Raw genomic sequence first — 24,669 nt, forward strand, 5'->3', positions numbered from 1 at the left:
AAGTAAAGAGAAATATATTTATTTGCTTTTGGTTGCATATGATTTAATAAACCAATATAAATGTCATATGCCGTATGACGACTGACTATGATGCAGAAAGATTTTTTAAAAATGGTGGAAACGGCAAGCAAAATGCTTCCACTAACAGTAATGAGAAAAAAAACCCAAAAGATTCCTTTTATACTTTCAGACGATAGTAAGGCTAAATGCTCCTTTTACATTTGTACTACAGGAGACAAACACAAAACGTAACATCTTAATTACTGTACAGAGACTAGTTAAAACAGCTACTCCACTTGGTGGTTTAAATAATTTAAATAACGTAACACTTTATTTTTTTCTGCACTCCGCAAAATCTATCAAAACATTTCTCTCCCCATCAAGTTAAGGGCTTTCACATTTCAAAGATATCAAAAGAAACGTACATGCTGCCTTCATGACCTGATGTCACAGTCTGAGTAACGACCTCTGCCTGCATGAGTAACGGCGGATTAGTGGATCCGAGGAGCAGATCTGTCATTGGTCGTCGTTGGGCGAAGCTTCACGGTGGCAAACGGGTTTGTGCCCCTGAAACAAGATAATGATGGAAAATGTTACACAACACCGCACATGCTCAGCTGACTTCTGCCAGTGCAAAACAAGGTATTCAAACATGTTCACATGATCTAGGTAAGGTAATCTACTCCACAGTGACCTGAGACTGAGGGAGGTAAAGTCTAAGCATGAATAGGAGGCTGCACTGTTTCTCCTCCTACAACTCTGAACAAGTCTGAACAGTTTCAGAAATGATCTGTTGGGATTAGGGCTCAGTATAGCTGGAAATGTGGATGCTACTAAATGCTGCAAAATGAAAGTGCTAGCCTTGCAAGAGCATTCCCTTTAACCCTTCAACATTTTTGTCAGGTTACAACCAAAACCTTAATATAGTTTTTGTTGTGATTTTTTGGGATAGATGATCACAAAATTGCACACAATTACAAACTGAAAGGTTTAGAATACATGATTTTCAAACTATTTCAGAAATAAAACTCTAAAAACTGTGGCATGCATTACCTGTATTTAGCACCCTTTACATTGATACCCCTAAATAAATCCACTGCGACCAACCTCCCTCAGAAGTCACCTAATTACTAAATAAATGAAACCCAACTGTGTTTGATTTCATCTCAGTATCTGTCGGCAGGACAACTATTACTTGTGCATTATGCAAATCTGGTCTTTAGGGAATAGGAAAAGTAAGTTATTGTTAAAATAAAAATACTATTTCCACAAGAAGCCCTGTTGCCTGGGGACACAACAAACATTTGGAATGTGCTTTTGTCAGATGAGAGGAATATTAAACTATATTTATATTTCCACTTCTTGAATTTCTAACATAACAAATTAACTTAAGGATATGAATGTAACACAGTTTCCTTGATTAGCATGAATAAGTGTCTCACTATGGGGAAACACCCCCTGTACAATCTCATAAGAAGCTTAAATGTTAAATGAGACACCCACCTATGCTAATTAGAGAACTTAGGGTTATACCTTTAACCCTAAGTTTTCTTTCATAGCATTTCTTGACTCATTATGGGGAGAAACCTCGGCTCCTGGGTTGCCAGACATGACTGTTTAAATGACAACTGTTACCATTGGCCAATCAGTAAGGGCTGGAGGCACCATTAAATCCTGCACCAATGACTGAATGTGCCAAAACAGGAGTCACATGAAGCCTGTAAATTCTAGCAAATTTATTGAAGGAAACCCCGCGTGCAGCTACACACTACACCTGCATAACCGTCGAGGATGCAAGCCTTCTGGTGGGATGTGCACAAAGACCAGGTGGCGACTGGAGGCAAATGATTTGCTTCAGCAATCAGGTCGGAGAGATGCTGCTTTGACACAAGCTTTCCTATATGTGGCTCAGCTAAAGACAAAAACAACAGTTTTTTTTCTAAAACGTTGTGTCCGGTCCAAATAAATCCAAAGTTCACGCACTAGACACAAATAATGTAGACGCCTTTAAACTTCTGAAGCTAAAGCAGGGGATTAAAAAGCAGTCAGCTCTGTATGAGAGCATGAACTCACCACTTTTGGAACACAGCTGGTTCAGGGTACAGAATGACCTTTATGTCATTATGGAAAAATCTATTTGATGAACAGAAAGGACATAAAATTTGCCAACTTGCTTAGCTGAGGCCAGAGCAAGCACTAGGATTGTTTTGACCGATAATCTGAGCTCAACTTCTTCCAAAAACTCAAAAGCAAAACACAGATCCCTGCAAAGTCGTAATTATCATGGTGGGCTGTAATCAATTTGAAAAATTTCTGCCAACCAGTGTATTCCTGCCCACTATGGTATCACCTCAGGGTAATGATTCCAATCTGCATAAAGTAGGCTGCCTCTGGATAACAGGTCAGCACCTGAATTCAGGGCTCCTGTGATATGAGTGAATTTCAGAGGCTGCAGGTTCGAACTGCTCCAAACTATCAGTTTGTGTGCCAGCATATATAAGAGGGGAGACCTCAGCCCTCTTGCCTTTTGATGTTCTCACCAAAACATTGCTTCCTCTGAGCGATTCCTGACCTTGAGACCTTTCCTGCACGTCTTCCCCGTATTTCTCTCTGCCTATTTCCTGTCTGGTAACTATCAATAAAGGCAACTAGTGGCAAACAATAAAAATACATGAATAAGAGTGATGACAAAGTATTGCTACTTTGTACTAGTACTATCTGATGGAAGCATTGCTACGTTTCAGTAGCTAGCGGACAACCGACCGGCTGAGAACAAGCACCCAGTGGCTGAGTTTAGCAGCCCGCGTTACTGTTGTAAATAGGCTTCTGAGAGAAGCAAGAAGAGGTTTTTGAATGATGACTGATATGCTATAACAGTCTTATTTATAGGGTGAGGGTTCGGGCCCCTCTTGACACAGACGTCCCTGGTGCCAGCCATTCAGGGCCGATGCAATGACATTAAAGCTTCTGACAAGGTCATGCAACAGAGGCTTCACCACAGTGAGACACCAAATGAGTGCTGTGAAAAAGAGCCCAAAATCTATACCAAATGGAAAGAATGGTTAGATATTCATCCCACACTGAAATTTAAGACCAAAACATTTGCTTTCTAACACATAATTTACCTGGGAAACAAGGGGTTACCAGGCTGCCCACGAGGAGATAATGCCTAATAAAATAGAGAACAGAGTTAGAATAGACTAGAATAGAATAGAATATTTTCTTTATAGTGTACAGAACAGTTAAATGAAAATATAGTACTTGAACATCAGTTGCTATGTCACCCATCCTGTCAGTGAGGGGAGAGACAGGTTGTAAATCCGCAGAGCCCCTTCTGAGATTCTGACTTGGTGGAGGAGGAGGAGGCTTTGTCTCCATTGCTGGTTCTGTCCTCCTGTCAGGCACTGGAGAAACTGGTCGGAGGTCTACAGATGCCCTGCGGTTGGGTGTGGCCAGCGGTGGGATGTCGCCATAACTCTTGCCCTCTGATTGTTCAGTGTAAGTGTCAGTGTCCAGAAGATTGTTCATACTGTGACTTCTGAGAGAACCACTACTGCATGAAAGGAACCATATATATTAAACACAGGGATTTGTTAATAGACAAGGATTTTGTTGATGAACAATGAGTACATGTTGAAGCTTCTACTGCTTGTTATTTTTTCTTGGAGAGCAGTTATATGAGGTTCTGTAAGGATGAGAAAGTATTTTTTCTTGGTAAAATGTTTTGGCATAACTGCTAGGTGGCAGAAGCTCCTACCTGGTTAATAAAGTGTTGGAGAAATCTTCAACAGAAGCCACATAAGCAGCAGGAAACCAGCCCTGACTGATGAGACATAAAACAAAATAGATCACGTGAAAAAAATGTTAAATTTACAGCCAGCATTCACACCCCTGTCAAAACTGTGGATTGAGAGCTGGACCCAAATGCAGACAGGCAGGCAGAAGGAGCACGGTGAGTTGAAAAGTTTAATGAAGTAAAAGTCAAAAACCTACAGGCAGTCATGAAGTGAATAAGGCATTGAGCATGGACAAGAACATAGGCGTGGATTAAAGCAAATGCATGAGTAAAACAGTATAAACCAGCGAGAAGCAAAGAGAACAGAGGAATATATTTACTGCATGGTGCAGGTGAAACAGGGAGACTGGCATAGTGCAGGTGAAACAGGGAGACTGGCATAGTGCAGCTGAAACAGGGAGACTGGCATGGTGCAGGTGAAACAGGGAGACTGGCATGGTGCAGGTGAAACAGGGAGACTGGCATGGTGCAGGTGAAACAGGGAGACTGGCATAGTGCAGGTGAAACAGGGAGACTGGCATAGTGCAGCTGAAACAGGGAGACTGGCATGGTGCAGCTGAAACAGGGAGACTGGCATGGTGCAGGTGAAACAGGGAGACTGGCATGGTGCAGGTGAAACAGGGAGACTGGCATGGTGCAGCTGAAACAGGGAGACTGGCATGGTGCAGGTGAAACAGGGAGACTGGCATGGTGCAGCTGAAACAGGAAGACTGGCATGGTGCAGGTGAAACAGGAAGACTGGCATGGTGCAGGTGAAACAGGGAGACTGGCATGGTGCAGGTGAAACAGGAAGACTGGCATGGTGCAGGTGAAACAGGGAGACTGGCATGGTGCAGGTGAAACAGGGAGACTGGCATGGTGCAGGTGAAACAGGGAGACTGGCATAGTGCAGGTGAAACAGGGAGACTGGCATAGTGCAGCTGAAACAGGGAGACTGGCATGGTGCAGGTGAAACAGGGAGACTGGCATGGTGCAGGTGAAACAGGGAGACTGGCATGGTGCAGGTGAAACAGGGAGACTGGCATGGTGCAGCTGAAACAGGGAGACTGGCATGGTGCAGGTGAAACAGGGAGACTGGCATGGTGCAGCTGAAACAGGAAGACTGGCATGGTGCAGGTGAAACAGGAAGACTGGCATGGTGCAGGTGAAACAGGGAGACTGGCATGGTGCAGGTGAAACAGGAAGACTGGCATGGTGCAGGTGAAACAGGGAGACTGGCATGGTGCAGGTGAAACAGGGAGACTGGCATGGTGCAGGTGAAACAGGGAGACTGGCATGGTGCAGGTGAAACAGGGAGACTGGCATGGTGCAGGTGAAACAGGGAGACTGGCATGGTGCAGGTGAAACAGGGAGACTGGCATGGTGCAGCTGAAACAGGGAGACTGGCATGGTGCAGCTGAAACAGGGAGACTGGCATGGTGCAGCTGAAACAGGGAGACTGGCATGGTGCAGGTGAAACAGGGAGACTGGCATGGTGCAGGTGAAACAGGGAGACTGGCATGGTGCAGGTGAAACAAGGAGACTGGCATGGTGCAGGTGAAACAGGGAGACTGGCATGGTGCAGGTGAAACAGGGAGACTGGCATGGTGCAGCTGAAACAGGGAGACTGGCATGGTGCAGGTGAAACAGGGAGACTGGCATGGTGCAGCTGAAACAGGGAGACTGGCATGGTGCAGGTGAAACAGGGAGACTGGCATGGTGCAGGTGAAACAGGGAGACTGGCATGGTGCAGGTGAAACAGGGAGACTGGCATGGTGCAGCTGAAACATGGAGACTGGCATGGTGCAGGTGAAACAGGGAGACTGGCATGGTGCAGGTGAAACAGGGAGACTGGCAGGGTGCAGGTGAAACAGGGAGACTGGCATGGTGCAGCTGAAACAGGGAGACTGGCATGGTGCAGGTGAAACAGGGAGACTGGCATGGTGCAGCTGAAACAGGGAGACTGGCATGGTGCAGGTGAAACAGGGAGACTGGCATGGTGCAGGTGAAACAGGGAGACTGGCATGGTGCAGCTGAAACAGGGAGACTGGCATGGTGCAGCTGAAACAGGGAGACTGGCATGGTGCAGGTGAAACAGGGAGAGTGGCATGGTGCAGGTAAAACAGGGAGACTGGCATGGTGCAGGTGAAACAGGGAGACTGGCATGGTGCAGCTGAAACGGGGAGACTGGCATGGTGCAGGTGAAACAGGGAGACTGGCATGGTGCAGGTGAAACAGGGAGACTGGCATGGTGCAGGTGAAACAGGGAGACTGGCATAGTGCAGGTGAAACAGGGAGACTGGCATGGTGCAGCTGAAACAGGGAGACTGGCATGGTGCAGGTGAAACAGGGAGACTGACATGGTGCAGGTGAAACAGGGAGACTGGCATGGTGCAGCTGAAACAGGGAGACTGGCATGGTGCAGGTGAAACAGGGAGACTGGCATGGTGCAGCTGAAACAGGGAGACTGGCATGGTGCAGGTGAAACAGGGAGACTGGCATGGTGCAGCTGAAACAGGGAGACTGGCATGGTGCAGGTGAAACAGGGAGACTGGCATGGTGCAGGTGAAACAGGGAGACTGGCATGGTGCAGGTGAAACAGGGAGACTGGCATGGTGCAGCTGAAACAGGGAGACTGGCATGGTGCAGCTGAAACAGGGAGACTGGCATGGTGCAGGTGAAACAGGGAGACTGGCATGGTGCAGCTGAAACAGGGAGACTGGCATGGTGCAGGTGAAACAGGGAGACTGGCATGGTGCAGCTGAAACAGGGAGACTGGCATGGTGCAGGTGAAACAGGGAGACTGGCATGGTGCAGGTGAAACAGGGAGACTGGCATAGTGCAGGTGAAACAGGGAGACTGGCATGGTGCAGGTGAAACAGGGAGACTGGCATGGTGCAGGTGAAACAGGGAGACTGGCATGGTGCAGCTGAAACAGGGAGACTGGCATGGTGCAGGTGAAACAGGGAGACTGGCATAGTGCAGGTGAAACAGGGAGACTGGCATGGTGCAGGTGAAACAGGGAGACTGGCATGGTGCAGCTGAAACAGGGAAACTGGCATGGTGCAGGTGAAACAGGGAGACTGGCATGGTGCAGGTGAAACAGGGAGACTGGCATGGTGCAGCTGAAACAGGGAGACTGGCATGGTGCAGCTGAAAAAGGGAGACTGGCATGGTGCAGCTGAAACAGGGAGACTGGCATGGTGCAGGTGAAACAGGGAGACTGGCATGGTGCAGGTAAAACAGGGAGACTGGCATGGTGCAGGTGAAACAGGGAGACTGGCATGGTGCAGCTGAAACAGGGAAACTGGCATGGTGCAGCTGAAACAGGGAGACTGGCATGGTGCAGGTGAAACAGGGAGACTGGCATGGTGCAGCTGAAACAGGGAGACTGGCATGGTGCAGGTGAAACAGGGAGACTGGCATGGTGCAGGTGAAACAGGGAGACTGGCATGGTGCAGGTGAAACAGGGAGACTGGCATGGTGCAGCTGAAACAGGGAGACTGGCATGGTGCAGGTGAAACAGGGAGACTGGCATAGTGCAGCTGAAACAGGGAGACTGGCATGGTGCAGGTGAAACAGGGAGACTGGCATGGTGCAGCTGAAACAGGGAGACTGGCATGGTGCAGGTGAAACAGGGAGACTGGCATGGTGCAGGTGAAACAGGGAGACTGGCATGGTGCAGGTGAAACAGGGAGACTGGCATGGTGCAGGTGAAACAGGGAGACTGGCATGGTGCAGCTGAAACAGGGAGACTGGCATGGTGCAGCTGAAACAGGGAGACTGGCATGGTGCAGGTGAAACAGGGAGACTGGCATGGTGCAGCCGAAACAGGGAGACTGGCATGGTGCAGGTGAAACAGGGAGACTGGCATGTTGCAGCTGAAACAGGGAGACTGGCATGGTGCGCTGAAACAGGGAGACTGGCAAGGTGCAGGTGAAACAGGGAGACTGGCATGGTGCAGGTAAAACAGGGAGACTGGCATGGTGCAGGTGAAACAGGGAGACTGGCATGGTGCAGCTGAAACAGGGAGACTGGCATGGTGCAGGTGAAACAGGGAGACTGGCATGGTGCAGGTGAAACAGGGAGACTGGCATGGTGCAGGTGAAACAGGGAGACTGGCATGGTGCAGGTGAAACAGGGAGACTGGCATGGTGCAGGTGAAACAGGGAGACTGGCATGGTGCAGGTGAAACAGGGAGACTGGCATGGTGCAGCTGAAACAGGGAGACTGGCATGGTGCAGCTGAAACAGGGAGACTGGCATGGTGCAGGTGAAACAGGGAGACTGGCATGGTGCAGCCAAAACAGGGAGACTGGCATGGTGCAGGTGAAACAGGGAGACTGGCATGTTGCAGCTGAAACAGGGAGACTGGCATGGTGCGCTGAAACAGGGAGACTGGCAAGGTGCAGGTGAAACAGGGAGACTGGCATGGTGCAGGTAAAACAGGGAGACTGGCATGGTGCAGCTGAAACAGGGAGACTGGCATGGTGCAGGTGAAACAGGGAGACTGGCATGGTGCAGCTGAAACAGGGAGACTGGCATGGTGCAGGTGAAACAGGGAGACTGGCATAGTGCAGCTGAAACAGGGAGACTGGCATGGTGCAGGTGAAACAGGGAGACTGGCATGGTGCAGGTGAAACAGGGAGACTGGCATGGTGCAGGTGAAACAGGGAGACTGGCATAGTGCAGCTGAAACAGGGAGACTGGCATGGTGCAGGTGAAACAGGGAGACTGGCATGGTGCAGGTGAAACAGGGAGACTGGCATGGTGCAGCTGAAACAGGGAGACTGGCATGGTGCAGCTGAAACAGGGAGACTGGCATGGTGCAGGTGAAACAGGGAGACTGGCATGGTGCAGCTGAAACAGGGAGACTGGCATGGTGCAGGTGAAACAGGGAGACTGGCATGGTGCAGCTGAAACAGGGAGACTGGCATGGTGCAGGTGAAACAGGGAGACTGGCATGGTGCAGGTGAAACAGGGAGACTGGCATGGTGCAGCTGAAACAGGGAGACTGGCATGGTGCAGCTGAAACAGGGAGACTGGCATGGTGCAGGTGAAACAGGGAGACTGGCATGGTGCAGGTGAAACAGGGAGACTGGCATGGTGCAGCTGAAACAGGGAGACTGGCATGGTGCAGCTGAAACAGGGAGACTGGCATGGTGCAGGTAAAACAGGGAGACTGGCATGGTGCAGGTGAAACAGGGAGACTGGCATGGTGCAGCTGAAACAGGGAGACTGGCATGGTGCAGGTGAAACAGGGAGACTGGCATGGTGCAGGTGAAACAGGGAGACTGGCATGGTGCAGCTGAAACAGGGAGACTGGCATGGTGCAGGTGAAACAGGGAGACTGGCATAGTGCAGGTGAAACAGGGAGACTGGCATGGTGCAGGTGAAACAGGGAGACTGGCATGGTGCAGGTGAAACAGGGAGACCGGCATGGTGCAGCTGAAACAGGGAGACTGGCATGGTGCAGCTGAAACAGGGAGACTGGCATGGTGCAGGTGAAACAGGGAGACTGGCATAGTGCAGGTGAAACAGGGAGACTGCATAGTGCAGGTGAAACAGGGAGACTGGCATGGTGCAGCTGAAACAGGGAGACTGGCATGGTGCAGCTGAAACATGGAGACTGGCATGGTGCAGGTGAAACAGGGAGACTGGCATGGTGCAGGTGAAACAGGGAGACTGGCATAGTGCAGGTGAAACAGGGAGACTGGCATGGTGCAGGTGAAACAGGGAGACTGGCATGGTGCAGCTGAAACTATGAGACTGGCATGGTGCAGCTGAAACATGGAGACTGGCATGGTGCAGGTGAAACAGGGAGACTGGCATAGTGCAGGTGAAACAGGGAGACTGGCATGGTGCAGCTGAAACAGGGAGACTGGCATGGTGCAGGTGAAACAGGGAGACTGGCATGGTGCAGCTGAAACAGGGAGACTGGCATGGTGCAGGTGAAACAGGGAGACTGGCATAGTGCAGGTGAAACAGGGAGACTGGCATGGTGCAGCTGAAACAGGGAGACTGGCATGGTGCAGGTGAAACAGGGAGACTGGCATGGTGCAGGTGAAACAGGGAGACTGGCATGGTGCAGGTGAAACAGGGAGACTGGCATAGTGCAGGTGAAACAGGGAGACTGGCATAGTGCAGGTGAAACAGGGAGACTGGCATGGTGCAGCTGAAACAGGGAGACTGGCATGGTACAGCTGAAACATGGAGACTGGCATGGTGCAGGTGAAACAGGGAGACTGGCATAGTGCAGCTGACACAGGGAGACTGGCATGGTGCAGGTGAAACAGGGAGACTGGCATGGTGCAGGTGAAACAGGGAGACTGGCATGGTGCAGCTGAAACAGGGAGACTGGCATGGTGCAGCTGAAACATGGAGACTGGCATGGTGCAGGTGAAACAGGGAGACTGGCATAGTGCAGCTGACACAGGGAGACTGGCATGGTGCAGGTGAAACAGGGAGACTGGCATGGTGCAGGTGAAACAGGGAGACTGGCATGGTGCAGCTGAAACAGGGAGACTGGCAAGGTGCAGGTGAAACAGGGAGACTGGCATGGTGCAGGTAAAACAGGGAGACTGGCATGGTGCAGGTGAAACAGGGAGACTGGCATGGTGCAGCTAAAACAGGGAGACTGGCATGGTGCAGCTGAAACAGGGAGACTGGCATGGTGCAGGTGAAACAGGGAGACTGGCATGGTGCAGGTGAAACATGGAGACTGGCATGGTGCAGCTGAAACAGGGAGACTGGCATGGTGCAGGTGAAACATGGAGACTGGCATGGTGCAGCTGAAACAGGGAGACTGGCATGGTGCAGCTGAAACAGGGAGACTGGCAAGGTGCATGTGAAACATGGAGACTGGCATGGTGCAGGTGAAACATGGAGACTGGCATGGTGCAGCTGAAACAGGGAGACTGGCATGGTGCAGGTGAAACATGGAGACTGGCATGGTGCAGCTGAAACAGGGAGACTGGCAAGGTGCAGGTGAAACATGGAGACTGGCATGGTGCAGGTGAAACATGGAGACTGGCATGGTGCAGCTGAAACAGGGAGACTGGCATGGTGCAGCTGAAACAGGGAGACTGGCATGGTGCAGGTGAAACATGGAGACTGGCATGGTGCAGGTGAAACATGGAGACTGGCATGGTGCAGCTGAAACAGGGAGACTGGCAAGGTGCAGGTGAAACAGGGAGACTGGCATGGTGCAGGTAAAACAGGGAGACTGGCATGGTGCAGGTGAAACAGGGAGACTGGCATGGTGCAGCTAAAACAGGGAGACTGGCATGGTGCAGCTGAAACAGGGAGACTGGCATGGTGCAGGTGAAACAGGGAGACTGGCATGGTGCAGCTGAAACAGGGAGACTGGCATGGTGCAGGTGAAACAGGGAGACTGGCATGGTGCAGCTGACACAGGGAGACTGGCATGGTGCAGGTGAAACAGGGAGACTGGCATGGTGCAGGTGAAACAGGGAGACTGGCATGGTGCAGGTGAAACAGGGAGACTGGCATGGTGCAGGTGAAACAGGGAGACTGGCATGGTGCAGCTGAAACAGGGAGACTGGCATGGTGCAGGTGAAACAGGGAGACTGGCATGGTGCAGCTGAAACAGGGAGACTGGCATGGTGCAGCTGAAACAGGGAGACTGGCATGGTGCAGGTGAAACAGGGAGACTGGCATGGTGCAGGTGAAACAGGGAGACTGGCATGGTGCAGGTGAAACAGGGAGACTGGCATGGTGCAGGTGGGCTGAATGAAACTGATTACAAGCTGACTGTGGCAGGAAGTGGAAACAAACATATTAGTGAGCTGAACGGAGGCAAGAAAACAATCTACCCAAAGGAAGCTCTTACAGATGCAACACAACATAAACTAAAAAGAATAAAATAATTATTAAGGTTCATTAACCAAGGGAATTACCTAAAGCACCACATGGAAAAAATGATCATGATAAAAGGAAAACCCAAAACAAAACTCAGATACCTTCAAATCATGAACTTTTGTATACATTTTCTTGGGTTTCAGCCAAAATCTCTAAAGTACTTATTTAAGGTTTTATGTGACTGACCAAAACAAAGTAATGTATAGTAGAAAGAAAGTTGTTGTGTTTTTACAATTATAAATCTGATATGTGTGGGATGCATTTGCATTCAGCTCTCTGAGTCAATCATTTGTATAATCCAACCCCATGTCTTCTGGAACAAATTTCTACAGGTTTGGCGCATCTCAGATGGTGAGCTTCTGTGAACGGCAACTTGCCAGATTGTCAGATTACAGTTTATCCAGAGTTAATACGGACCTCTTAAAGCTGGTTGCCTACATGTTGGTGGTTGGTGGTGTTGCTCTACAAAAAGGATTTCTTAAGACGGATTCCTAATTGCATGATTGACTTAATTAAATCAAGACTGGATCCAGCATTAAAGTAGGCAGGCAAGGCGACATTGATGTAATAGTAATCTGTGTTTGTATGACCTTCAGCCATTTGGATTATTTATGTGTGTGTGTGTGTGTGTGTGTGTGTGTGTGGGTTCAGCGTAAGACTAGAAATAAGTGAGATTGTATTGAGTGGGTGTATGTAAGTAACTTTGTCATCTGAATGTACGCTCGTTGTTGGAGGAGCAAGAACCCAGCTCCCAAGAGCAGCAAAGGAAAGGTGGACTCGGCTCTGGAAGTCCGCAGCAGCCCCAGGCTGACAGACTCAAGGCATCGCCCTAGGGCAGCCCTAGGCTCCACATAGAGGTAGGTCGTCAGTGAAGAACAGGAGCAGCAACCCCCAGGTCAAAGAGGCACAGGGTGAGACGTGACCCAGAAGCAAGACCACCTAGCATCATACAGGGGAGACCTGAGATACCCAACACGCCGGGTAGGCACCAGCCTGATGCGGCAGCTAGAACTCGGAAGGACCAAGGTAGGGAGGGTGAGCTAGCCCCTGGGAAGTCAGCCCTCCACTGTGTTAACCGCCACCAACACCCTGACCCCCCTCCCATAATGCTCCAAGAGACCCCAAAGCCATCCCCAAACTTCAAGGTCTTCCCCACACCTCCAGTACCCGCCCAATCAGCACAACCCCTGGGGCGGGAGCGAAAGAGGAGCGCACCATGCCCCATGAGCCAGCCCCTCCCCTTACGGTGTTTCAATGTGTGTCTGTGGTAATTTGAAATGTTGCGATGAATACAGATAAAGTGCCTCTTGGCTGGTTCCCTGTTTAATAATCTTCTTGCTCAGCCTGCCAGGTTAGGTGGTTAGCCATGTTTTAGAAGGTTTGTAGTTGTAAACTTTCCATTTGCGGATGATGGATATAACAGGCTCTATGAGCTGTTCAATGCTTGGGATGTTCTTATATGACCTAACCCTGCTTTAACTTTATTTTTGACATGCCTGCTTTGTTCCTTGTTTTTCATAATCTTGTTTGTTCACTAATGTTTTCAAGTTAGTTGAACTTGATTTTAATTAGGGGTTCCAGAGTAAACGGGTTAGAAAAGCATCCTAAATTCTTCGAATTTGGTTTGATTAAAATTACTGAAAATCTTTCATTCCTTTATCACTTCACAGTTATGCACTACTTTGTGTTGGTCTACCATATAAAACCTTAATAAAATAAAAAGTTTGTTATAGCGTGACAAAAATGTGCCAAAGTTAGATTCATATGAACACTTTCAAGGTCCTGTGTAGATCTTTTCTAACACAACTATGTGGAAAATGAATTGTGTACATAATGATTAATCGGGATACATTCAGGAGAAATCATGTCTGATTTGTAGAAACAGTTTCACTGTCAACGTCAAACACAAGAACGAGTTAAAAAGTGAGCAGTTACATGCCTTGCCATATCTATCCTTGTAGAAAACAGGTAAATTTATTGAAAATGAGAATGAATGATAATCAGTCTGTGGCTTTTGCATCTGTATGGACAGAGATCAATCATGATTTAACTCACCGCAGGCTGCTGTCAGTGCGTCCATACAGCCAGCCGTTACGAGGCTCCTGGACCAGCACAATGACAGTCTCTCCTCTGCTAAAAGGTAAAAGCTTTGGGTTGGACGAGGAGGGGTGCGACACCAGGGCTCTCATGGGCCTTCCTCCTCCCAAACCCAGAGATTCTCCGACTGAACTGGAGCGAGAGCGACTGGGAAGGGGAGATGGTGCTGGAAAAAGTGAGCAGCAGTAGGAATAAAATAATTAATACAATATGGATACTAAGGATTTGTGCCACTCTTTGGCTTGAAATGTCATTCATTAATAATATACACTAAAGGCTATTCGTTTTTCCACTACCTCTAGAGGGCACTCCACCCAGTGCCAACTGCTCCCGCCTGGCCCAGGACATATCCTCATCTCTAGCAACAGTCTGCAGCAGAGAGCTCACCGAACCTCGCAGCTTTGCACATACAACAAACAGATAATAAATGATAGAAACTCTGTGTGCCCCCAGGGAATTTATAGGAAATCAGAAAAAAAATCTGATTTTAATGGGACGTTTTTGCAGTTAAATGAGTTGGTGTGGGTGCAGGATTTAGTCAGGGGATATGTACAGAGCAAAAAAAAAAAAAACCAAATCACTCCTGAAAAGCTGATTCACTTTACTTCCATCCTCTCTTCTCGGGGCTGACACATTACTGTCACTGACAGGGACCTTCAGATTCAGTTAAACCCCTTTTATATAAATGACATAAGCTGAATGTGATCCACCATGTTAGAGAAAGTGACATTTTGAGATTGTATTCACTTTATTACTGCAACACAGAACTATTTGCTAAGTGGTGATATAACTCAGTCCACACCACTTCATCTGTGAGAGTAGCTTTTATAGATATATCTGGATAGATAGATAGATAGATAGATAGATAGATAGATAGATAGATAGATAGATAGATAGATAGATAGATAGATAGATAGATAGATAGATAGATAGATAGATAGATAGATAGATAGATAGATAGATAGATAGATAGATAGATAGATAGATAGATAGATAGATAGATAGATAGATAGATAGATAGATAGATAGATAGATAGATAGATAGATAGATAGATAGATAGATAGATAGATAGATAGATAGATAGATAGATAGATAGATAGATAGATAGATAGATAGATAGATAGATAGATAGATAGATAGATAGATTAATTGATTGATTCTCTCAATGTATTATGCATTTATTACAGGCTATTTACTTATTTAATGAAGCAGTATTACCTGTGGGTAATAAAAAAAAAAAACTGACAATAAAAAGGTATTAAAGTGTACCTGTGCCTCTTGATCTACATGAGTCGGAGTTTGTGGTCTGGACCCCTTGGTCTCGTTCACTTTCTTTTTCCATCCATCTGCCTTCTGCTGGAGGGATGCACCGGTCTGAAAGTAGACGGGGGAATTGAGAGCCTCATTAAATCACAAACATAATCAGGGTGAAATAAGATTAACGAATAAGCCTCAGTAAATTTGACATTTGCATATTGAGACTTGAGTTTCATCAGCTAAGCAAGCAATTAACATGATATTACACATCTGGAATAGAGATGGTGAAAAAATCAATGTGATGGTGGGAATAAAAAATTGCAGGAAGGGATGATTAAAGCTGATGTACTGAGGATGCAGCAAAATCTTTTTCAAACACACCTACCAACAAAATAGGCATTGGGATTAATAAATCAAAAAACTTGTCAACTGTGTTTTTATTAAAATAAAAATGAACATTTTCTGTTGTTATGCTAAGGGAAAATGACTTTTTCAAATGTATGTACACATTTAACAACTCAGACCAAGAGTTTTGCAGAAGACCTTTATCTTGACATTACACTGACCTGAAATGATGACTGACATTTTCAACAACATGCATATTTATGGAATAACAGACTGAGAAACACACAGAACCAAAAGGAAGCCCAATCAGATTTATCTAGCCTGGTCAGTCTGTTTAAGATTTGGTTGTGTTTTGTTTTTCCACCAAATGAGCTTTAAAGTTCAAACAAACTTTGTTTATGTTTTGTCTTCATGCACATGTGATACGTGTGTTTTTCACAATGCTTTAGTGTCTCCTATACGTCCTAAAATATGGGGCGTAAAGGTGAGATAAGCTGAAACAAAGTTAGTTTAGGGAGCAGTCTATAAAGTACTTAAATCTGATCAAATGCAGACATCAAATTCTGCATGATAACACTTGAAAGCCAGAGTGAGGACCAGACTTTATAAATGCGTTTACTACATATTGTGAGAAACATGCAGCATACTGAGTGGGACTTGAAAGTGTATATATCTATACCTTGTTTATGAGAAACAGTAGAGACTGAGTGAGGCCGCAGTGTTTCTCAGCCAGGAAGCGATATCTACGTTCCTCCTCCTTCAGGATCTCCTGGTTGCTCTGCCTCAGGTAAACCATGTATTCACTGTTCTCCTAAAAAGACACACACAGAAAAATATTTTTACACAGGATGTGATATTGAGATTTATATTCTGCACTGTATGTGTGTGCATTTTAGAACTACCAGAGAGTCTCTGAAGGTTCCTCTTCTAAGCTTTTTTTCCAAAGCTTCTGCCTGATTTCTCACCTCCATCTCATACACTCTGCGACTGCCCTGTAGCAAAGTAAACGGTTAAATTCAAGAACCAGCAATTATCCTGAATCTGTCTGTAGGCCGTGTAACGAGTGATGTTTATGCTTGTGTTAATTGGCTGTGCTTGCTCCTTTTGGCTGTCATTAATGGCAGTAAGGCAGCATGTTGCAATTTCTCCTAATTTTAAAACTTTTGCATTTTCTGACATGAGAACCAAAAGCTTCCCTCTTTAAGGCTGCCAGAATGCAGTGAAAACAGTGAAAACAACAGCTAATGTCCGTTTTGCCAGTCCTTTACATATTTGAAAGGTACTTTTTTTTAACTTTTTGCAACATAATCATAAACAAAAACATGATGATGGTTCTATTATTTATTGATAAGCTCAATTTCAAGTGCTGAATACCACGTTTATCCAACATTTGTTCAAATTGGAAAAAACTCTGCCGATAAGAAAACTGTAGACTAGATATGAAGGATGTGGAGGAGTCTGGTGGTCCCTTAAAAAAACCTAAACCCCTTCACCTAAACCTGGTCTTCACTAAACTATTCACTTGAATAACATTTAATGTACATTTAACACTAAATCCCACAAAAAGCATTTTATAGAGTCAAGCAAGTGTTCCTCAATCTAATGTTTCACAAAGTCATCATGGTGTCCTATATTTAGAATCAAAAAGTATTTGCCCCCTTAGATTTTTTTTGTTCTTGCTTTTATTGTCAAACATACATGTTGACTAAACTAAATTCAGTATCAGATGGTACAACCTGAATAAATACAACAAGCAGTTTTCAATCATTTAATTTATCAAGGGAAAAAAACATATTCAAACTAACCTGGCACCATGTGTAAAAAAAAAATACTTGACCCCTAAACCTAATACCTGGTTGACCCACCTGTGGCATCAAAAACTGCCATCAAATGTTTTTGACAACTAGGAATTCATATTTTACAGTATTGTTCAAGAATTCTTGTCAGGTTTTCTTTGGAGACTTTTTAAATTAGCCACACTGGAGGGTTTTTGAGCCTTTTTAAGATCATGCTACAGCATCGCAATAGGATTCGGGTCAACTTTGGTTAGGTTACATCAAAACCTTCATTGATTTTTTTAAGCCATTCAGAGGAAGACTTGCTGGTATGCTACATCTAATTGTTCTGCTGTATAACCCAAGTGCACCTTAACTAATGTTCTCTGTCAAGGCATTATGCACAGGAGCAGAACTCATAATTTCATCTGTTGTTGTGAAGTTGTGCAGGTCCTAAACCATCAAACTTGACCACTATCTTTCATTGTCAGCATGACATTCTTGTTCTGAAATGATGTGTAAGGCCAGAGGAATCAGGATTCACACCTTCCAAGGTCCACATGATATTTTCCCCAACTTTTAGGGTTTATAAATCATTTTCTTTGACAGTGATGAGACACATCTTTGTGCTTTTTGGTGAGCCATGGTTCTCACCTTGGAACATTCCCATGGATGCAATTTTTGCCCAATCTAATTCCTATTCTTGAATCAGTGAAACTGGCCTTAAGTAAGAAAAACATGGCCTGCAGTGCTTTAGATGTTGTTCTTGGTTCTTTCATGACATCCTGGATGAGTCATCGATGCACTGCTGCAGTAATTTTGGTAGAAGCGTTTAAGTATATTGCGCCTGTCCCCTTCACAGCTGCTGGAAGAGCAAACAGTTTTTTCAGAGATCTAAATGTTTAAGATTTGTGAACTTAGCAAAGAATAACAATAATTTGTGATTAAAAATAGTGGGGTAAATATTCAGTAAATCACAAAGTGATGTTTCTTAGACCTGGTCAAAAACCAACAAATCTGCCTGGCTAATGAGTCTAGTTAGACCTAGAGGCAACAATGTAAACTCGCCTCCATGTACTCCGCATCCAATTTGACATTCTTCTCCATCGCCTGCAGCACCTCTATCTGGAACCACTGAAACTGAGGGAGGAAGAAAGACAGCCCTGCTGTTATAACCAAACTATGACATACTGCACACTTATTATAGCTTTAATTGGCAGGTTTTTCAACATGGATGGTTAGAACTTTGTCATGTCAATGAAAGCTGCTTAAAACAAATGGAAATTAAAGCAATTCTTTAAAATTTCACTCAATCAACGTCAGCCATGTTTGCGAAATCCTGAAAGACTTCAGGTTTGCTTATTTGCCAGTATTTTCAGATTGTTTATATTACCTAATTTGGCAGACACAAATGGAAAATGTACTTACCAACCCTTCCATCTCTGCAGTGAGCCTCCTTTGTGTTTCTGATATCTGGATCAGGACATCACCTGTTTAAAGCAAAACCAGACACCATGCTAAATGTACATGACCGAGATTAATCATTTTAATATTATGACCCTGCTAAGGTTTATTTAGATTGGTAGACATTTTGTTTTTTAAATCAGGTGAGTGAAATATTTATTTTGAATCTTATTTCCAACAAAAGATCAATTCACATCTTCATCATTTTGTATGTATCATCATCAGCAGTTTAAAGCTTTTCTTTATGAGAATCTCACGGTGCCTTACAAATGTATTAAACGCTTTGTGCTTATTCATTTTTGGTCACATTACAACAACAAACATCAATATATTTCCTTGAGATTTTATGTGATACACCAAGTGCATAGTTGTGAAGTGGAAGGAAATTGATTTGTGGTTTTAACATTTTAACAGATAAAAATTTTTTAAAGTATGGCATGGATTGCTTTCAGCTCCATTTAGTCTAAAACCTCTAAATAGAATCCAGTGCAACAAATCACCTTCAGAAGTCTCCTGATTCGTAAATAGGTTTCACCGTTGTGTCATGTAATCTCAGAACAAAGATAGTCAGGGTGTGCAGACCTCAGGAGTTTGAAAATCATGAAGATGAAGGAACATGCCAGATAGGTCATGCTCTAGCTAGTTGAGACCAAAATGTAACATTTTGTCATAAATGCAAATGTCCCAGTCAAAGTCCAGACCTCATTCTAATTGAGAGTCTATGGCATAACCTGAAAATTGCTGTCCATTAACGTTCTGATCAATCCAATCTGAATGACCTTGGGAAATTTTGCAAACAGGAAAGTGAGATATTTCAGTCTCTACATGTTCAAAGCTGGTCAAGATATTCCTCAAAAGACTTTTAAGATGTAATTGCAAACAAAAGGTGGTTCTACAAAGTATTTACTCAGGGAGGCTGAATACAAATACACACCTACGCAATTACGGATAAACTAGGGGGGCACCAATTGATCGGCCCTGATGTCAAAACCGATATTCTCTACCTCCGCAGTGATCTGAAAATCACCCGCTGTACCCTTTTGCTTCTGCCGTGAGAGAGAGCTGACTGACAGACCCTCATACCCGGGTGCGTCCCCACGTGCACGGTTCACGACTGTTGACTACATAAGATTGGAACATTAAAGATGTGTTGTGACCTTATGACACCTGACCTGTCAGTTATAAAGAAAATTGGCATCTGCCAATATCAGAATCGGCAGTTCAGGCTTTTTAAAGATCGGTAATCGGCCATAAAACTGAAATCGGTGCACCCCTAGGATAAACAGTTATCATTTTGGTTGGACAGTCACATAAAATCCCCAAAAAACACAATGTATTTTGTGGTTTTCATTTAAAATCTGAAAAAGTTTTTTTAAATGGATTTAAAGGCACAATATATGACTTCCACACTGTGTCAACTTATGAAAGCCTCTATATTAAAGGTAACTGGCCTTATGGATACTGGTTAAGTTACTAAACTAAGTGTAGCTGAACAACTGTCTTTATAATAAATCAAAGGACACCATAGGGCCTGTGGTCTGGCTGTTGCTGCCTAACTTTCCTTAGAAACCTGACCAACATTTGCCATGCTGTGCTCGACCTTCCACTGTCAGAATTGACATATTAGCACTACAACAACTGTCACTAATAAAGCTATCATAATGGAGCATGATATTAATAACATTGTGCATCTTAATGGGGGAACTTATGTTTCTTGGATAAATGTGATATAATAAGTTAAAATATGTTGATTAATTAATACAAAAATAAAAACAGGCAATTGTCTCACCAAAAGAATGAGATGAAAGAGTGTGAAGGGCCTGGTCACCCATCTTAGCCAGAGCGCTGAAGTAGGCCTCACTGCAGACAGCTAAGGCTGCAGTAAAGACACAGTTAAATCTTCCCGCTAACATTTTAAACATTAAACATTAGACACAGACATATATTCGCTCTTCACTATCTTCACACATTTTTATGGGGCACTTAATTGGGTCAGCTGGCGGCCCTGCTCTTACTCATTAGGAAAATAAGCCCTGAAGTGCTGACACCTTATCCATGCTTCTGGTCTAGGAATGGATTCATGCCAGAGGGTTTTGTATTACAACACTCCACTGTTACTGAAGACCTATTCTTGTTTCAAGAGGAGGAAGAGAGGCACATTAACAATGCATGCGGCTCTCCCAGTTACCTGTGTTTCACTTACAATAAAGACTAAAGAAATGCCAAGATATGAAATCTTACACTGCAACATTATCACAAAATATTAACATTAATATTTTAAAATCTTGTTTTCATGCAGTGCAGATCTAAATTTCCATATAAATATCCTGAAAATGATTTATTCCACAAAGGATCCATTCAGTGAATTAGGGCCTGTGTCCTTTGTTTCCATTTCATCCCAACCTTTTTCCATTTTGCAACTCTGAACAAACCCTTTCTTTTCCATCCACTTTGCCACTGCATACCAGTCCATCTTACTTGTTTCTTGAGGATTTTGTTAAAGCATTAAGATACATATTAAATAAAATATAAAAAGTTAACACAGAATTTAAATTTTATTCTATATTGTTTTTCAAAATAATTCACATTAAACACATTTTCCAACTCCAAAAACAGCCAATTCCAATAAAACATGGGAGGATATGAACCCTGATAAACCAAACTGAGGTCACATTACAAAATTTCCTGCAGTAAAATGTGAGTATACCTTAGAAATTTAAAATCAGAGGTTGTCAAAGTGGAAACAAAACTTTCACATGACCCACATGTTATAAATTGTAGTTTCAATCTTGAAAGAATTGGCAAAAACAGCAGGAAAAAAGCCAGCTCCGCTCTTATTAGTTTTTTTTAACTTGGCCAGTTGTAGTGAAATCCTAATAAAATGTATGTAAACATTAGTTTGCATTTTTTTGTTTTGTTTTTGTGAAAGCAGAAATTTAGAAAAGCATCACAAAACTAAGACACATTCTTTGCCAGCACTGATACTCACAGACCTTGGAAAGCTTTAGCATAGCTGTTTCCAAGTGCACCGAGCTTCTGAAGACCTGGGTTGAAGTGCTCCATCAGGCTCTAAAATAAAGAAATACAGTTATGAAGCAGAAACACAAAACAACACTTACCTATTATTTAATTTTAAAAAAAGAAAGCATAAACTTACTGAGTAGACACTTAAAGTTGATTTGTGCAATTGATCACTGCTGACTCCCGACATAGTGACTGACGTTAAAGATATGGATAAAATAAGAAGAGAAAATAACCAAACAGATCCTCAGGATGAAGTGTAAACAGTGTGTATTCACATTCAAGTTTCTGAAAAAGCAGGCCTTTTCTCAAATTTCTACAGATAAAGTCACTGTACTTCCTCCCCTTCTGGTGCTGATCCAAAGCTGGTAACACGTCTCTCTCCCTTCATTAGTCATTCAACAGTAGGCTTCTATTCTGCCTTGTCACCACCTGTTTTCATGGAAAGAGAGAGCAAGCATGTGTGGAGAGGAGAAAAAGGAGGAGGCATCCATATAACCAGATAAAATATTAAACTGAAACCTGAAAGGAAAGGAGAACGGTCTATGACGTATAAATCCACTCACCTGAGGAAGAACCTTCACTGAAATGAAACAGCAGCCCAATGAAGAGGCAGAAACCAAGTTTAGAATTAAGATGTATCCTCAGTGATGACTTGAAATGAACTTGCATTAACCAGTCCATCAAAGAGATCAGAGCTTTTAAAATGTCAGAGCACAACAACCATAATTGAATGAGTCTTATGAGTAACTTGTTTTCTGTCATTACTGATATATTTACATTAATAGTTAAATCCTGGTTACAATGGTTACATTCAGGGTTAACTCCTTGAACCTTCAGTTAAGTTCTGAAATGTTTAACAGAAACACATTATCATACAGTTGGTAGCACTGTTGCCTAGCAGCAAGAAGGCCCTGGGTTCAACTCCGGGCCGTGGGTCTTCGCATGTTCTCCCCGTGCATGCATTGGTTCTCACCGGGTACCACGGCTTCCTCCCACAGTCCAAAATCATGACTGTTAGGTTGATTGGTCTGTCTAAATTGCCCTTAGGTGTGAATGAGTGTGTGCATGGTTGTTTGTCCTGTATGTCTCTGTGTTGCCCTGCGATGCATTGGCAACCTGTCCAGGGTGTACCCCACCTCTCACCCGTAGACTGCTGGAGATGGGCACCAGCTTCCCCGTGACCCACTATGGAAGATGAACGAATGAATATTACCATACAGTAGGGCAGCAAAATATTAGGAAAACACAAATTGCATTATTGTTGAAAACTGTGTGAAGGATATCGACTGCCATAATCGAACATTTTTGTCACTCCACTTTTTCTTTTTATTCACGTCACCATCAACTATCGAAATGTGGCTTCTTGTTCTTCAAGATCTATTTTTTATTTATTTATGTAAACAACACAATAGCACAAACTACAAAGCAAAAGAAACATTTGACATGAATTATTAATTATGTTTGAGTCCTTTTAGTTTTATTGTGTGTGCAATGTTAGTTTGCTTTAAATATTTATCTTACATAACTTTTTCTTAAAACTCACATATGGTCTTAAAACCTTTTTTTTTATCACATTTTCAGAAATGTTCTTCCAACTTTAAAAAATAATAATCCCGAAAGAAAATGGCGGTAATAAATACTGACACAATAAGTCAGGGAAACATTAAATTTTTAGATTTTTCTGAAGGATGCCATGAGGACAGCACTTATCTGCTCCTGAGAAAAAACTAAAATGTACCAAAAACTTCCAATTTAAAAAAATAATACTAACCCCAGTTTAAATAAACCTAAATCTTATCTGAAGGCCACAAAATGTACAAGACAAGCTTTAATATGAGAACTAAACCCACTAACTCATTAGTAAAAGAACAGTTCAAAGCTATTTAAAATCCCATCTTTTTGTATTCCACATACAGTATATCTGAAAGCTGGATTTTTAATGCTAAATTACAGAATAATAATAAAATACAATCACTGGAATGGAACACAGTAGCAGTGGGAACGCACACACAGCAGAATACTATTCACAGTGGGTTGACAATATAGAGCTCTCATGAGTTGGCACCTTGGTGCTGGAGATCCAGACCTCTGTCAGACTGCACATTGCACTTGTCAAGAGTTTTCAAATGGTAACAGAGGCAGGACAGAGTCACTGCTGACAGAGTGATCAGATCAGGGCATTGCAACATCAATATATTGTAACAGTATTATGCAACCTACAAACTAGACTCTTTATTTCTAGCACTGCTCTATTTAAGTAGCTACACTGCAATAGGTATGACAGCTACTGATCATTAAAAGGTTTTTAGGGTCAGCCTAACTGCATCATTGTGTTCTGTTCATAGGTGACATGTTACTGTAACTAGGAAATCATGAAATGTAATTTAGATTTGGAAATAACATCAGGGACTGTGTATAATTACAGATAACATAAGAAGAACATGTTTAGCAGCTCATCCATTTCATTCTCTATTTGAGATCCACAAGGTCATCATAGATGACATCTTCAGCCCCTCCGCCATCTTTATGTTGCTCCTGGCAACGACTTACTGTCTCCAGGACAGTTTTCAGTCGTCGACTCAGAGCCGCGAGGTGAGGCTCAGACAGCAGCGGAGCCACCTTGTGAAGCGGATCCTGTGACAGTGACGCTCTCATGACGTCACTTATGTGGTACTGAGGCAAAGACAGGAGATGGAGACGCAGCCAAGTGGAACGACGGACTCTGAGGACCACAAAACAAAAAAGACAAGTGTGAGAAGAACACCGATGTTTAGATAAGATGGGATAAAGACCTTTAATGCCTTGCAAAAGTGTTCATACCCCTGCAATATTTTTCATTGTATAACAAAAAGGTAATCAATTAATATAATTGTGATTTTATGCGACAGACCAACACAAATAAATGAATAGTTGTAGAGTTGAAGGAAAATACATAAGATTTTTCACAAATAAAATTTTGAAGAGTACAACATGCTTTTGTACTCAGCTCCTCCGAGTCAATACTTTATACAACCACTTTTGGCTGTATTTACAGCTGCTGATCTTTTGGGA

At 44.0% G+C, this 24,669-nt stretch overlaps 2 protein-coding genes across 4 annotated transcripts in view; both read right to left on the bottom strand.

Moving 5' to 3' along the window:
* Positions 1-3: 3 nt before the first annotated feature.
* On the bottom strand, positions 4-22,659 carry baiap2l2b (BAR/IMD domain containing adaptor protein 2 like 2b). Of its 3 annotated transcripts, XM_047364834.1 has the most exons (16): positions 22,182-22,659; positions 21,953-22,047; positions 21,752-21,810; positions 21,588-21,663; positions 20,384-20,470; positions 18,559-18,620; positions 18,199-18,270; positions 16,258-16,347; positions 16,035-16,166; positions 15,023-15,127; positions 14,049-14,151; positions 13,711-13,918; positions 3,758-3,823; positions 3,262-3,553; positions 3,126-3,169; positions 4-567 (listed from the first exon to the last, which is right to left on the bottom strand). In XM_047364834.1, exons 2-16 carry the CDS (start codon positions 22,011-22,013, stop codon positions 492-494), a joined length of 1,533 nt encoding a protein of 510 aa, XP_047220790.1. In that variant the 5' UTR covers positions 22,014-22,047; positions 22,182-22,659; the 3' UTR covers positions 4-491. The 3 variants fall into 3 exon arrangements, with proteins under 3 accessions (XP_047220790.1, XP_047220791.1, XP_047220792.1); XM_047364835.1 differs by having other exon boundaries at positions 3,262-3,550; positions 21,953-22,659; XM_047364836.1 differs by lacking the exon at positions 22,182-22,659 and having other exon boundaries at positions 21,584-21,663; positions 21,953-22,027.
* Positions 22,660-23,531: 872 nt separating this feature from the next.
* LOC124868985 (extracellular serine/threonine protein kinase FAM20C-like) overlaps positions 23,532-24,669 on the bottom strand; it is a 49,570-nt gene continuing 48,432 nt past the window's right edge. Inside the window, exon 10 of the mRNA XM_047366662.1 lies at positions 23,532-24,340. Coding sequence (XP_047222618.1) covers positions 24,088-24,340 — 253 coding nt within the window. The 3' untranslated portion in view covers positions 23,532-24,087. The remainder of the gene's footprint in view (positions 24,341-24,669) is intronic.

This window comes from Girardinichthys multiradiatus, chromosome 5, assembly GCF_021462225.1.
Source record: "Girardinichthys multiradiatus isolate DD_20200921_A chromosome 5, DD_fGirMul_XY1, whole genome shotgun sequence".
NCBI lineage: Eukaryota > Metazoa > Chordata > Actinopteri > Cyprinodontiformes > Goodeidae > Girardinichthys > Girardinichthys multiradiatus.